Below are 15465 nucleotides of genomic sequence, written 5' to 3'. Positions count from 1 at the left end.
AGCTATTTCAGATGCCCGCTGCAGGAGGAGACGAGCGGCACGCTGGAAATGCCATTTTCTCTGCTGACTATAAAAGCTAAGGCTGACTCAAAGGCAGATGTCAGCGTTGCGGTGCTGGAAATGATGGGAAAAGGTTTCTAGTGCGAGAGCAGAGCAGTGGGTGAGCTCCAATCCCCCACGAACAGCGACGCGGGTGTTATTCCTGGGACCAGAGGGCTCACAGCATGGCAGAGCCTGCGTTATCCCTTGCCAGCCACTTCTGTCAGCTGCTCGTACCTGGATAACAAGATTCTGCCTGTTTGAGGGGCTGGGCAGCCTTCAGTGTGATTGTCAAATAACACTTTTCCCCAAAGTATGCACATTTGAGCACTATACGTTAACCCTGAGTCACAGGAACTTGTAAATCTTCGCTTTAGCTGTGTCTGTATCAGCAGCCTTAAGTAAGAGCTAATGCAGCCTTAGGCTCTGATCTGCTTGCTCACCTCGCGTGTGCCGTTCCTAGGGTTACTCACCTGAGGAAAGCGAAGAAATCTGGGACCGTGCTACAGACACAGTGCAAACGTCATGCTAAATGCATACTGTTTTACATATACACATTTGAATCCCTTTTATTTATTCATAAGATTTTGCTTGGCACCTGACATGAGGGACCAGGCAGCTAAGAAGAACTCAGAGACTGAGCTCCACCTGCACTTAGCATTGTTCTCCCTGCAGAAAAGATGAGGAGCAATGATGAAGCACAGAGCAAAGACGGGACAAAGTCACGTAGGAGCCTGTGGCAGAAGCTGGCACGGATCCCAGATCCTCCAATCCACAGCCCAGCGAGTCCTTGAGGCAGCAGATCCCGGCGGATGAGGCAGGAGCGACCTGCAACCCCAAGAGGATTTCAGCTGCAGAAGTGGGATTGCAAGCTAAGGGTGCCCGCTGAAATAGCTAAGGAATTCCTAGACTGTGGCTGGTCGACATGGCAAAGCTTTTACCACTTCTGCTACTCCCATCCCTCAAACAGATGCTCCTGTATCATAATAATACTATCAATAAAGTACTGCTGGGTTCATAGTTAGAGAGTGTTATTGTGTGGTCCTAGCTTTTCTCTGCTTTTTTAGCAACGGCACTGCCCGGAGGAAATGCAAGGCATTAAATTCCTGAAGAAACTGAAAAATAAACAACTATAGCTTCAAAATATGCTCTCAGCTCTCGCCAGTGACCTTGATATGGATGGAAAGCAGCTGTATGGAAGACACCTATGGTATTTGTTGCAACATAACAAATAATGGTGACTAGCTATTCCCCGATATTGTTGAACACATCAATGAACTTAGATTTGATAATATTCACAACCTGTAGGGTATTTACTTTCATTGAACATTTGAGTGGTAGTGTTTTACAAGAGCAAATACTTGTGAAAAATCTAATTTTAAGCTTCGATGGTCACCGAAAGCCAGTTTCAAAGCCACCCAGGGAACAAAATCGTGCGATTTATGTAACTAACTGACACATCACAAACTGGGACTCCTCACAAAAGCTTGGCAGACAAAGAGGTACCGACCGGAGAAATGATTCAAATCATTTCAACATATAAATATTAAGAATTGTACAGCTTGGTCAAGAACAAGAGGAAGAGGAAAGTCTAATCAGTGATATATTAGTCTAATTTCTTTGCAATCTCCAGGTCCTGAGCCTGGGGAGAGTTACACATGTGATTTTCTGCAGCCTGCGGAGTTCTTCAGAGTTTGCAATTACTTCGAGAGCAGAGCTAAGCAGGGACACAAATCTTTGCCGAACCCAGGCCTTGGACAATTCCTGCAGAAAAGACCCTTTTGTCTTTAAAGAGCTCTGTCAGCGCAGAGCCTCGGGGAGGCTCCTCCGCAGCCACGCGCAGGGCACAGCCGCGTTGGCTGCACAAAGAGGGGCCAACTTCACCTTGGGGCAAGCAGAACTGCTCCTGGGCTGCCACGGTATGGGGTGGCCCTGTCCTCATGCTGCTGTGCTGCCTGCACTAGCTTAGACCGTGCACAGCAGGCAGCATAGAGGACGTTCCCCCTGCTCTCTTGCTCCCTCACTGCACAGGGAGAATATTGGAATGGGTTGTGGAGTCTCCTTCTCTGGAGATCTTCAAAACCCACTTGGACGCAGTCCTGTGCCACGTGCTCTAGGTGACCCTGCGTGTGCAGTGGGGTTGGACTAGATGATCTCTAGAGGTCCCTTCCAACCCTAAGCATTCTATGATTCCTGGCACCAGATGCTTCTGAGCCTTTTCACGAGCTCCGTGAGGCATGGGCTTCACAAGGACACACTGTCAGCTGCGGAGAAGGGACTTCGGGAATGCACAAGTGTTTTGAGAACAGGCTGCCGTTGCTTCCGTCTCGCATACGAATGGCGAGCTGAACACGCCACAGACCAAAAATATGCTCCCGCTTCTGCTCGTACCTGCCTTTTATGCATCTTCATTCCTTATCCTCAGGCCCCTATGATAATCCCTCTGCTTTCAAAGCCTCAGCTCGTGGCTTCCCGAGCCAGCAGCGTGCTGCACAGCTCTCTCCAGATGCTGCACGTCCCGGTGGAAAGGGAAGAGATGCCGTGTTTCCGGAGACAAGGTCTCCGCGGGGCTGCCAGTTTCAGGAAGATGTGCATAATTTCCTAGACTCACTGGGGAAGTTCCAGTCCAAGAGCGTTGGGCACAACAGGGTATTTGCAATGCTGGAGGATGAAGGTAATTTGGGGAAGTAGCCAGCTCGCAGGTTGGGATGTGAGGGAAACAGGGGCAGCGCTGGGGTTTTCCAGGGATGACTCTGCAGCTTTGCACGTCCTGTAGGGCACCGGAACTGCTGTCCTCTCAGGTCAGCAGAGTGACAAACCCAGGGCAGGACAAGGCCTGAGCACTGCCCCAAAGGGCCTGTCATTCCAGCAGCTGGATGGCGCCTTCTGGCCTTATGTTGACCTTTTGCAGCTACTGAGCAAGGGATTTTCTCCTAGGGGAAGAAGCAGGTGAGGCTGTTGATGCCGGTTCAGAAAGCAGAGCTGAAAGGAGCAGCCTCTCCCCTCGGTGCAAGAAGGATTTGCAGCACTGCTGGGCTTCTGGGCTCACCTCCGTGCTGACGGGGAAAAAGGCTCTGTGCCAGAAAGGCTTCTGCACTGAAACGCCCCAGACGAGTGCTCTGACTCAGGGTCTGAGAGCTGCTCCTTGGACACTCCGGCAACACCACGGAAACGGCTCAGGCACGGCCCTGATGGAGCTCTGCCAGGAGCGTTGTCGTGGCCTCGCGGAGCTGCATTGCTCAGGCTTGTTCTCCATAACGCCGCCAACCCGCTGCGATGCCCAGCAGGGTGACTCTTCCTTCACGTGCCTCATTTCCCTCATTTGTCAAATTCCCTGCCATAACACTGATTTCCCGTGCTGCTCAGGGCCTGCATGGAGAGCAGCTGGACAGCCCCGAGAAGCTCTGAGCTGTGACTGCTCTGTGCACTGGGGAGAGCAACCCTGCCTGTCCTGCTGCCGTGTGATGGATGAGCACCGGCACTGGCAGCAGTGTGAGACCGGGGTTACGTTTTAGGGGCTCAGGGGCTGACAGCAGCGGGACCGAACGATTTATAATTGCACAGTCCATCCTATTGCCTCGGGGAGGCCAGCTGAATCCCAGGTCAACATCCATGGATTTACCTCCTCTCACAGTGGTTCAGGAAGCTCAGCTCGGCCTGCTACATTTTCTATGAATTTTGGTCACCTATGCGGCAGTGCATGGAGCAAAGGGCCCAGAGCACAGGACACGCTGCCGCTGGCACCGCGCGCAGGAGGCCGCGCAGTCGGGGCAGCTAATCCAGAGAATTTGGGAGGGCAAAGCCAAGCTGGCCCTTCCCTCGCTGTGCCTGACATTACATTTCCTAGCAGTTTGTTCCATTTAATTTGAATAACCTAAGTGGTGGGACTCTTGCCACTTACACAAGGGCCTCATTACCGCGGGCTTTGCCAACCTGCATATTTAGCTCCTCACCTTTTCCCAAGGGGTCGGCCCTTCTGCTTTGCAGTGGGCAATGAGATGCACAGAATACAGCGTTCCTGGCAGGAGAAGCCCTGGGGGCAGCGCGTCCTCGCTGGGACGCCAGCCGCCTCCCCAGCCCTCCTCACCCCATCGTCCTCTTGCTACACTGTGCTCAGCCCTGCGCTGACCTCCCCACTTCTGGAAGGCAACAAAAATGTATGAAAAGATGTGTAACAAGAAACTGAAGTTTGGACGGTGATGCTGAAATGCTCAGTGCTGGGCTCTGCAGATTTCCTGAGCGACCTTGTGCAAGGCAGTCAGTCTCAGTTAAGTCTGCTCTAGCTATGCCAGGGAATCGTATCCCGATTTCCTCTAGCTGGGCAGTAAGGTTCACAGCACAGGGCAGGACAGCATCCTGGCACGGGTCACTGCTAGTTACTACAGTTCAGAACTAGTCTTTGGTTAACAGTCCTTGCTTTGGGGTGTGGAAAGTTTTATTATTTGCTCCACGTTCTGTCAGTGTCAATTTCTATTGGATATGTTTATAGTTGGACTCTAATGGACAGCTGAACAGGTGCTTCACCCTGTGTTTTGCTGATGGTTTTCCATAAGAGTCCCTTTTGGATCAGAAAACACCCCTACTTTCCCTTCCCTACAGTACTTTCTGTTTCTTCGGTTGCTTTTCAGCTGTGATTAGAGAAACAGTGGTCCAACAAAAAGCCACAATGGTAGTAACGTAGCAGGGATGAAGACTGCTCCACAACTACATGATTGTGAGTATTTGTTTTAAAACCATTGCTATTACTTGCCACACAGCCAGAGCACAGCTGGCACCCCTGCAAAACCCAGGCCACGTGCTAGCAAATAGCCTAATGCTGAGGCAGGATTTCTGCTGGAGAACACGTCACTGAATGCTGGGCTTGGCCTGCAGCCTGGGGCACCGCCTGGCCTGTTCTCTCTCCAGCCCCAGAGGCTGTGGGTGTTTGTACATTCTGAACTAAAATTCAGCAGCTAGCGAGCTCACGGGCATGGCCCTGGCAGCTCAGGCTGCAGGTTTCCATTCCTTAAAAAGACCTCTTGGATATGGAAACAAACAGAGTAGGTTGAAGTATATGTGTGCGAGAGAGCAGAATGCGGATTCAGCTGCTCGTTAAGGTGCTGCGGGAGGTGCTGATGCTGGGGGAGACGCACCGGGGTCTCCTACAGTTCACAGCTCCCACTAAGGAAGAACGGATCCAGCGTGGGACAGAGAGCCAGGGCAGCGAGGGGGCCCGCACGCTTCCTACTCACCGATTCTGTCGAGCCTGTCCAGCGCCACCGTTTCGAAGGCTCTCCGCATCATGGGATACTCCTCCAGCACCTCGTTGAAGTTGTCCACGGAGAGCGAGTAGAGGCGGCAGTAGGTGTCAGCGCGCACGCTGGCCGTGCGCCGGCCACGCGTCAGCAGGCAGATCTCTGCAAGGAGACACGGGCCTGAGCAGGGCACGCGTGCGGCCTTGCTCCGGCCGCAGCCCACCTGCCTCCCTCCGAACACACACAGGGACCCCGTTCTCATCTGCAATAACATCGGGAATAAAAACCAGGGGCCCCGTTGTGAGAGATGCTGCACACAGCTGCACCGCAGGGGCTCCGCTTATCCGAACAGCCAGGCAAGTTTCCATATGGAGGGTCACCCAAGATGGCATTGGTGCACGTGGAGCGGAGAGGCCGTCCTCGCGCAGCTCCTCGGGGCAGGGCGTGCTGTGCCCGTGCTGAAGGCAACCCCGGACTTTCAGCAGACTCTGTGCTGACCCATGGCCCTGCTGCCATGGTAGCAGTTGCGGTGCTCAAACCACAAACACCTGCCTTGGTGCTGCAAGCCTAGAGATTGAGCCCCGGAGGGCAGCAGAGATGGGGATCCGGGCACCCTCAGCACTCACTGCAGAGCTCCCTCCTGCTCCAAGCACCAGCACAGCAGCACTCCAGGCTGCAGTGATGACAGCACGTTTTTAGGCAGCTTTCTTGAGGAATTGGTGCTTATGAGAGTGTGGTGTCTAGGAGTGTGTGTGGTATCACAAATACACTGAGTCTGCCGGGCAGTTTTAAGCAAGTGAGTCGGAGTCGGGTTATCCTGACTCCCCCCTCGAGTTCCAAATCCCAGTGAACCGGCCCCACTTCCTAGGGGCTTGCAACATCCCTGCAACTGCAGCGTGGGCCAGTGCAAACCGTCTTTTTACGGAGCCAAGATTGTAGGAAATGCATGATAGGGATTTGAGGGATGGAGAACAGGTCGCACAAAGGAAAGGCAGATTCCTGCATTCTGTCTTTCTCAGTAGGCCGTTAACTGTGGCACACTGGGTGTTTTTACTGAAGAGAGCTCCTGCGAGGGAACTGTGTGTTGGGGTTTCAGCGAGACCTCTGCAGGGCTCTCCTCATAACACGGGTGTCCCCTGTGGCTTGCAGGAGCAATGGGCTAAGCCTGCCTGGTGGTGTTCCCTGCCCTCACGCCGGTCTCTGCCGATGCTGCGACCCCCCTGCACTGCAGGCCGGGGCGGTGACGGGCCGTGCATCTGCCCCCGTGTTCGTGCAGGGCATCCTGTGAGAGCTGCCTGTCAGCAGGACCAGGCAGCACCGTGAAAGTGCTCAGAGACTTGAGACTGTTCCACTTTTTTCCCTTTCGGCCCTCTGCTTCATAGATCTATCAATTTGCTTGGGGCAAGGAAGAAATTAACCTTCCAGAACTAAATTTTCCTTCTCAATTTTATTTTTTATTTACTCTCCTTTGCACTTCCTTTTGCACAACCTGCTGTAGGGAAGCAGCAAGTCAGTGAGGTGAGCAGAGGGTGGAGGAGGACGTGATGGAGATACCAGCTCCATGTATTGTCATGCTCCTGTGATCGGGACATATGAGCAAGAGGAGCAGGTCTCACTGCGTGGGGGGACTCATTAACACGCACCTCCAAAATAGGAGCCGTCAGCCAGCTTGGTCTCCTTGTTGCCTTTGGTGAGGACGCTCACCACCCCGTGCTGGATGAAGTACATCTTCTTGCCGATGGTGCCCTCCCGAATGATGTAATCGCCCGGCTGGAACACCTCGAACCGCAGCTTGGTCAGCATGGATGTCACAAAGTTGGGATCTGCGTTGGCAAAGAGGGGCATGGAGGCAACCAGCTTCCGGCAGTTGAAGTTTATGATTTCCTGACCACAAGGTGAGTGTGAGAGAGACAGAGAGAAGAGGGCAGAGGAGGAGAGAGGCAGGGAGAGGAAGCGGGACAGAGAGCAGAAAAGACACACACATCTTCAGTCAACATCTGAAGCGACAACCCCTGCTTGAGCTCTATATTAGAAAATGAAGAAACAAGCAGCACAGCCGCCCGGCACCGTGAAAACGGTGCTGTCGGCGTGACCGGAGCACAGCGAGGAGCCCCGCACCGCGCGCCAGCACCCTGCAGCTAGATCCCCCGGCCCTGTGCACAGTGTCCTCATCCCACAGGAGTGTCCCATGCCCTGGGCCAGGGCTGCGTGGGAAGGGCCGGGGCTCCCCTCTGCAGCTCGCCCCGGCAGCCTGTGCTCCACGTCGCCCGTGCCGGACAGCGAGCGGCTGCACGTGCGGACGTGCCGAGGCCCGCACAGAACGCGCTGTCCCGGGGACTACCTCGTAAAATCCAGGACTGGTGCAGCAAGAGCTGTGAGCAGAGTGGGCCCCAAGGGGAAGCAAAACTGGTGAGATCTCCAAGCAAAAAAATCCTGGCATTTTGTCACCTGGGATCTTTTCCCCTCTTCTTTTCTCAGCCTCTTCCTGCTGTCTGGTCACTGCCCAGTTTGTCCAGGTCAAGGAGCAGGGCCAGGGCAGAGGTTGTCAGAAAGGCAGCAGCTGCCATCTCCAACCCCAGGCTCTTTGCTTGCTGGCAAAGTTTTATCTCGAAGGGGGAGGTAGGCAGGATTTATTGTGGGAAATAATAATGTATCAATAATCCCCATTCCTCAGCCATGGCAGGCTTGTTTCTGGAGCATCTCTCATGTTTGGCAGCACTGGGGGAATCCATTCCAAACCAAACTGTCCTGCCCTGTATTTTCTCAGAGCAACATACAGGGATGAACCTAGGATGAAGCTCGGCCCTAGCCCCTCGATTCAGGACCTTCTACTGGCAGAAGAAGCACAGACCATCAAGGTTGAGCTTCTTGGTGAGCTGTGGCCTCGTGTGATGTGACATCCTTGCCTCAATGGACAGAGCTGTTTCCCAAAGGTATGGGCTCTCCAATGCCATGCAGGTAAAGGAGCTTTCAAGCACACATAGATAAAGAACAGGAATAACTGGCGGAGGAGGAGCTCAGTCAGATGAAGATGTGTATTTCTGTTGTATTGAGAAAAAGGGCAGATTAGAGAGTCAGGAAGTGTGAAGGGGAATTCTTCTCCACATTCCCCTCAGCAGCTGCTTGAGAGGTCTATTAGTGCCCTAAAGAGAACAGGCAACGGACACCTCTGTGTGCCGTGGTGCTGCAGGGGGCTGACCAGGCTCAGGAAGGCAAAGGCTTTCCTGCAGGGATCCCCAACACGTGGTGAGGTCACCTTGATGCCCCACGTCACTTGTGCTGCAGTGGCCAAAGACTCAGGCAGGAGCCAAAGGCCTGGACTTCCCTGCTCCACAGCAGTGACTTCTGCCGTGACCAGGGCAAGGGAATGGCAGCCAAGCAGCAGCGCCTACAACATCTGCCACTCTCTGAATGAGCCTGTCTAAGATTCAGACACAGCCGAGCCGTGAGCAAGGAGCAAAGCCCAGGAGCAGGTAGATCTCCAAAAAGAAGGGGGGCCCTGAATGGATGAAGTCTCCGCTGGGCAGGACACTGGAGCCGGTGCTTCCGGCTGCTGCTTCCAAGAGAGCTGGCCTCCCTCCACTGCCCTGGCCCTCCTCCGTAGGGATACACTGCTGCATCCCGGGGCTCCAAAGCTGTCGAAGATGCTAGGAACCCAGCCCGCCCACACAGGTGCCCTCCTCACCTCGCGCAAGGGCTCGCTCAGCTCGCCCAGGATGCTCTCCTCGTCGAACATCTTGCCCTGGTAGCGGTGCTCGTAGTAGTCGTGGATGCGCTGCCGCATGTCCGCCGGGAGCTTGTGGAAGGACATGTACTGCTCCACCTGCTTGTACTGCACGGGGAGACAGGAGGAGGAGCAGGACGTTCAGCGCAGGGCCCTGTGCGGCCGCCGCTCGCGCTGCCCGTGAGCACCCATAGCCCCGCACCTGCGCCTGCCTCCGCTCAGCAGCCCGGCGATTCAGCACAGGACAAACCAACAACCTGAACATACGAGGGGCTGCAAACACCTCTTCTGTATTTCCTACAGGGCTGCCCTGTGTGTTAAGCAGCCAAGCGCGCTGGGAAGACCTCTCCTCACTGCCCAGGTGCGGAGCAGCCCGGGGTCCCGTTCCCCCCAGCCCAAGCCGGGCATCTCCTCTCATCCAGCAATGCTTTGCACCTTTGCTTTCGCACCTAGGGCTGGGCACATCCCCATTTTCTTCCTTTTTTTGCTGTGTCCCTCTTGCCCCATGCACTTTGGCTGCGTATATTTTGCAGTCTGTATTTCTGCCTAATGATTTGCATTTCCATCCTGTCACTTAGAGGGGAATACAGAGGCACTTAACGGATGCCAGAGCAGTATCTGGAGAGGAATGGCACTTTCTGTGAGTAAATGACATTTCCTCAAGGACACAGCGCTGCAAGTTCCCATGCCCTGGGAGTGCTGCAGGAGCAGGGCGTGAGCACAGCAGCCACGTCCCCCTGCCCAGCAGAAGGCTGATCCTGCCTGGGTCCCATGGAAGTAACACTGACAGGAGGCCCGTGTGCCCCTCTGCTTTCCTCCTCTTCCCTCTTCTCCCCAGTAAACCTGTCCCTGAATGTCCCGATGCCGCCGCTCATTCTGAAGTGCCTAATTACCGACTGCTGCTCATTACCGAGCTCTCCCTGCACAGCCCCATGCCACCCAGCTCTCAGCACAGCGTGTGCTGGCGCTGCCTTGCATGCTAACAACTCGCTCTGCGCTGGCGGGGAAGAAGTCACCCTATGAGGCCAAGGTGGCAGAGGGGACGCTCGGGATCTCCTGGCATTTCCAGAGGTGGTTGCCTGTAGCAAGCAGCAGAGGAGCTGTCTGTAAATATTCATGACCAAAGTGAAGCACCATGGTCAAAGTCAAGCGAGTCGCCACCTCCCCACGGGGAGCCAGCCGGTGAATGGGCAACGAGAGCTGCCCCTTATTTGGGTTGCTGAGTTTCTGCTTTTGGAGAGTTGCGCCTTGGGTTGCTGAGTTTCTGCATTAGGAGAGCTGCACCGTGCTTGATTGCCAAGGATCTGCTTTAGCAGCGTCTGCGGCTCACGAAGGAGCCGGCGCGCGGGGCTGGAGGGCAGCATTGCCCAGATCTCATCACCACTTCTCACTACTGCCCAGCTTGCTATGAACAATATTCAAGTGACCTTTGCTTCCTGGGCGAAATCCCCCCAACTCCTAGGGCTCACAGGCGCAGCTCGGGTGGAGGGACTCGGACTCCTTGCTTGTTTGCTGCTGTTCAGAGATTTAGTGCTTCGCAACAGAGAGCAATAAATTGCTGCTCTGCAAAATCCCTAGGGCTTGCAAGATTCCCCCTTCATCGCTGTCTCCAGATATGGCTCAGAGTAAAAGGAGGTAAAATTTATTTCAGCAGAAAGAAAGGTTCTGCTCCTGATTACAAATTAAAAACATGGTTACAAAGCAAAAATTATGAAATAAGAAACCATAATTCTTCCCCATATTTAACAGGGACACATCTTGGCTCTCCTGTCTTTGCTAGCGCTACCTGCCCTGCCGGCTAGGGACGGTTTTGTGGCTTTTGTCTCTCTCACCTCCAGATGAAGCCCTGAAGAGGAGCCCAGCGGTGAAAGCAGGAGCCCCTCTCTGTACAGTCAACAAATGAATGATCCTGGGGGCTTTCTCCCCTCTCCTTAGAGGCTGCCCAGCCAGGCTGGCAGTGTTCAGCAGCAGCACCCGCTAAACCAAAGGCCACAGTATTAAATGCTGCAAGAGGGAGGGCACTTTGCAAGGACTACGGGCAGTGCTTGCCTCCTCTCAGCTCTCAGCTCTGAAGAGGGATCGTTTCTGAGGTCGCCAGTGAGGCCAAACCAGGGCACGAAACCAAGGGCCCAGGGTGACTGCGTGGGGCACATCAGCAGCAGGGCGCAAGGATGGGAGGCTTTGCCAGCTAATCCTGAACTAACAGCTCTTCCTGCTTCACTGCAGCCACTCGCTGCGGCCGCTCGAGTCAGCCGCTGGTGCAGACCCAGCTGAGCCGCTTCTCCAGGGCAAGCTCAGCCGAGCGGCCTGGCCTCCCCGGGCCACCCACCACCAAGCGAAGGCCACCGGGACATGACTGTCCACACAAGCATCAGAATCTGTCCCTATCCAGCCCTTAGGTCTCTTCGTTCCTCATAAAATCTTAAACTCAACTCTTTCATAGAATCATAGAATCACAGAATGCTTAAGGTTGGAAGGGACCTCTAGGGATCACCTAGTCCAACCCCCTGCACACGCAGGGTCACCTAGGCACAGGACTGCGTCCGAGCGGGTTTTGAAGATCTCCAGAGAAGGAGACTCCACAGCCTCTCTGGGCAGCCTGTTCCAGCGCTCTGTCACCCTCACTGTTAAGAATTTTTTCCTTAAGTTGCTGTGGAACTTTTGATGCTTCAGTTTCTGGCCGTTTCCTCTTTCCCATGGTTCCTTGTGCTATTGCACAGTGCCATCCACCTGCTGTGGCAGAAGGATCCCCGAGGGTGCCGACGATCCACGCTGGCTCGTCCCACACTTGTTTGATTATGACTGTGAAGTGCTGAAAGCCACCTGCTCGGGTGTCTCAGGCAGTACCTCTGGTTTTGGTAGAAGAAAGCCCATGGAATGCCCACAAGAGTCATAGCTTGCAGATGGATGAAGGGTGCCAAAAGCACTTGCTAAAGAACAAGCAAAATATCATCTCCTTCAGATGGGGCCAGGCCTAGTTTGGCCACAGCCCTTTGCCTCCGTCCTCCCTTGCACTCCTCTGTTCAGCCTCTGCACTTCTGCCTATGTCCTCCAGCTGCCCTGTGCTCCAGAAACCTGCAGACACTGGTGGCATCTCTGGGTTCTACCTCAAAGACTCACTGAGGAATTATTTAAATCTCTATGAAGACAATCAAGTCCACTTAAATCCTAATTCATCTCCTTTAAGTCTGTTTTTCCCCACATAAGCCCTTGAAGGAGGCATTAATATATCAAAAGGGGGCCGTTTCATTGGGTATTTCTCCTTGTAGAACAAGTCACTTTTCCGAGTTGTCCCATCCTCTTCCACTGAAGCCCTGTTCTCATAACTTCACTCTCTATCCTGACTCCTGCTGTCTTTGCCAGTGATGTCATGGACAGAAAAGGCTCCGCTATTTCCTAGCCCAGCCCCTGATAGGAGCTGTTAGGAGCTGGCTCCTATCCCAGCCCTGGCACTGGCACCTCGTCCGTCTCTCTCGGCCCGAGCAATCGGAGCTCCACAGAAATGCTGATTGCCATTCGGGCCGCTCTCTCAATGCAAACTTATCTACAGGGTTTCACGCAGTGCCTGGCGATACGTCCCCGCACACGTACCCACTGCATGAGGGCACTGAGGATGTGCAGAGATGGTAGTGTTGCCCTCTAACCAAATACGCGTTTCGCATATAGAAACACATCGCCTACAGCCTGGCAGAAACGGGCTGAAATGACTGCGGGTCAGAATCTCATCCTGGTCACGACAGTTTAAATCTGGACTCCATGGATGCCAACATCTAGTGCAAGAAACAGGAGAGTCAAGCAGAGTGAGGCATTTTCAGTTAAGGCAAAGATTTTAGTGTGTAGGAACAGTGGTTGTTTCAATGCCACCTCAAGCAGCACTGTCCAACCTGCATCTGGCAGAGGCTCAACTTTATCTGTACTGCTTTTGTCTTTTGGACTAAATTTATGCCCACCATCCACTCTTCACCTTTGGAAGGTACCTAACAGTTAACTCTTGATCCGATTTTCATTATGAAAAAAGGCTCTACATAATGTCCTGGTTCTGAGTTCTTTTATAAACACCAGGGTTCAGATCTGGTTTAGTTTTTGCAGCTTGGCACTAGCTGTGTTTGTAGGATGATTTTCAATAGTCACATGTCACACACTGAAATACTTGGGACACTTTTGCCCTCACCTCAGCAGCTCCAATGACACCTTCAGAAATTACCTTAAGAAGAAACCGTCTCTTCGTGCCTGCTCTAAATACTGCCGGCACTAGCCGAAAACCCTTGGAGCTTTGTTCTCGCTCTTCCTATGCACCAGTCCTTAAAGTGCGGATGGCTGCAAAACCCTGGGAGGTCTCTGCTGCTACTGAGAGCCATTCAGGCCAGGATGGTGCTGCCAACAGCCCCATTACAGAGCGGGAGGCGTTGGCAGCCGGAGCGGATACCCGTGAGCATGTAGGGACGCGTTTCCAGTGCTGGAGCAGGTGCATTGGGGCGGCACGAGCCGGGAGGCCGACGGGAAGGGCGCCGTGCGCAGGGACTCACACACACGCGCTGGCCTTGCATATGTGCAGGGCTCACTCCTGGCCTCACACACACGTGGGGCTCCCTTGCTCCTGCCCTCGCACACGCAGGGGGCTCGCTGCTGCCCTTGCAAACGCGTGGGGCTCGCTCCTGCACTCGTACACACACAGGGCTTGCTGCTGCCCTTGCACACGCACGAGGCTCGCTGCTGCCCTTGCACATGCACAGGGATTGCTGCTGCCCTCACAGATGCACAGGGATTGCTGCTGCACTCGCACATGCACAGAGCTCGCTGCTGCCCTTGCACACACACGACGCTTGCTCCTGCCCTCGCACACACTCAGGGCTCGCTCCTGCGCTCACACACACGCGAGGCTCGCTGCTGCCCTCGCCCATGCGCGGGGCTCGCTGCTGCTCAGCTCGCTGCGAGCGCTCCCGATGGCTGCTGGGCTGGCAGCCCTGGGCAGTGCGGCCCACAGCAGGCCTGTCTGCATCAGGAGCTGTGAGCAGTGCCCCTGCTCTGTTCCTACAGGTGGTCGCTCCATGCTAGGACTGTGCTAGGCCTGTGTCCGAGCAAGGACAAGGTCACCCAAAGAGCTGGTTCTTCCCAACTAACTCCCACCTACGAGAGAGAGGCACCCCGGGAGAACTCCTTGCTTGGCTTTACAGGTCTGATCCTGGCCTGGGTCAGCAGTCCAGCCCAAGGGACTTTTCCATCGGGTCAGTGCATCATTTTTGATTCATTAAGTGCTGTGAAACCCAGATCACAAGATGGTTTGGAGATGCTAGCCTGAGCCCCAGCGCTTTGCAAATCCGGAGGTGTGGATGGGTAAAGCAGAGGGCAGTTTCCATCAGCCTGCCAGCCGAGGGGCGCAGGGATGGGGCAGTTTGGAGACAGCATCACAACCCTTCCTCTCGGCGCCAGCACAGCCTGTCCCCCTGCCATCCATCCCACTTGTTTGGCTTTGCTTTTCATCACAAAAAGTGCCAAAACCTCAGTTTTAATCACCATATCCCTGATGGAGCCACCCCAGACCTGTCTCCCATGGTGAAGATGCACAACAAAGTCACTGTGCTGTCACTGAGCTGTTTGCTCCAGGGGCTGCCCGACCCCGCTGCAGATAGGTAAGAGATATAGAGAAGGCAAGTTTACACCTCCACGGATGGGGTTTTCTTAATAGTCATCGGTAAAGGAAATAGCAAGTTCAGCAGGGAGATATTCTTCTTGCAAGAACAAACAGGAGTTGACCCCAGTTCAGTTGCAGCCATGAAGGAAAGGCTAATTCCAAAGCAAGGTGTTTTAAAAGGAAACCATGAAGTTTTCAATCAATTTTCATTGCATAGTCCGCCCTGTATTCCTTTATGGAAAGGACTGAGCAACCTGAAAACAGCTGACCGAAATTTCTGGGGAGAGCCAGCCATTCTTTGCCCAACTCTATCACCTATGTCTTGCTAACGTTCTTCTCCAGAGGAGTAGACGTCATGTAGGAGCATAGTCCTGACCAGGCTTTGCTTCTCACTTTCTGGAGAGAGGTGACTCATGGAACTCTTTAAGCTGGAAGGGACCGGCGCCTCCAAGGCCCTGCTCAGAGCAGGACATCAGAGCAGAACATTGCATTTTCTGACAATCTCCTTGGACTGATTCTCTGCCCACGGGTGATATGAAGAGTGGGTGGGCTTGAGGGCCATGGGACACCCTTGCAGATCACCCTCCTGTGATCTTGAGCCAAATCGCGCCTGGGGCCAGCCAGAAAACACAGCCCAGACAACAGAAGAACCCTGTGCCCAAGACACTGAGGCCAGCGCCCATGGGCAGCCCTTGCAGCTAGACACAAATGACAAATGTGCCACTTACACATCTTGTTGACAGCTCCACATGCTTTGATTAACAGCAACATGGGGCATAATAGTTCTCAGACCCATTTCTTACAGATCCAGTTAGTACACAATTAATGTAGCCATA

The 15465-nt window shown here is 54.0% G+C and overlaps 1 protein-coding gene across 1 annotated transcript in view; it reads right to left on the bottom strand.

The window, feature by feature from the left end:
- Window positions 1-15465, bottom strand: part of HCN4 (hyperpolarization activated cyclic nucleotide gated potassium channel 4) — a 72740-nt gene that overhangs the window by 10850 nt on the left and 46425 nt on the right. The window contains exons 5-7 of the mRNA XM_088538170.1: window positions 8959-9105; window positions 6917-7157; window positions 5271-5435 (exon numbers count right to left, since the gene is read on the bottom strand). Of these exons, the coding sequence (XP_088394296.1) occupies window positions 5271-5435; window positions 6917-7157; window positions 8959-9105 (553 nt within the window). The remainder of the gene's footprint in view (window positions 1-5270; window positions 5436-6916; window positions 7158-8958; window positions 9106-15465) is intronic.

This window comes from Tinamus guttatus, unplaced genomic scaffold (genome assembly GCF_059628265.1).
Source record: "Tinamus guttatus ecotype Peru unplaced genomic scaffold, ASM5962826v1 Tinamus_guttatus_pri_ptg000942l, whole genome shotgun sequence".
Lineage (NCBI taxonomy): Eukaryota > Metazoa > Chordata > Aves > Tinamiformes > Tinamidae > Tinamus > Tinamus guttatus.
This window is presented reverse-complemented; position numbering and strand designations above follow the sequence as displayed.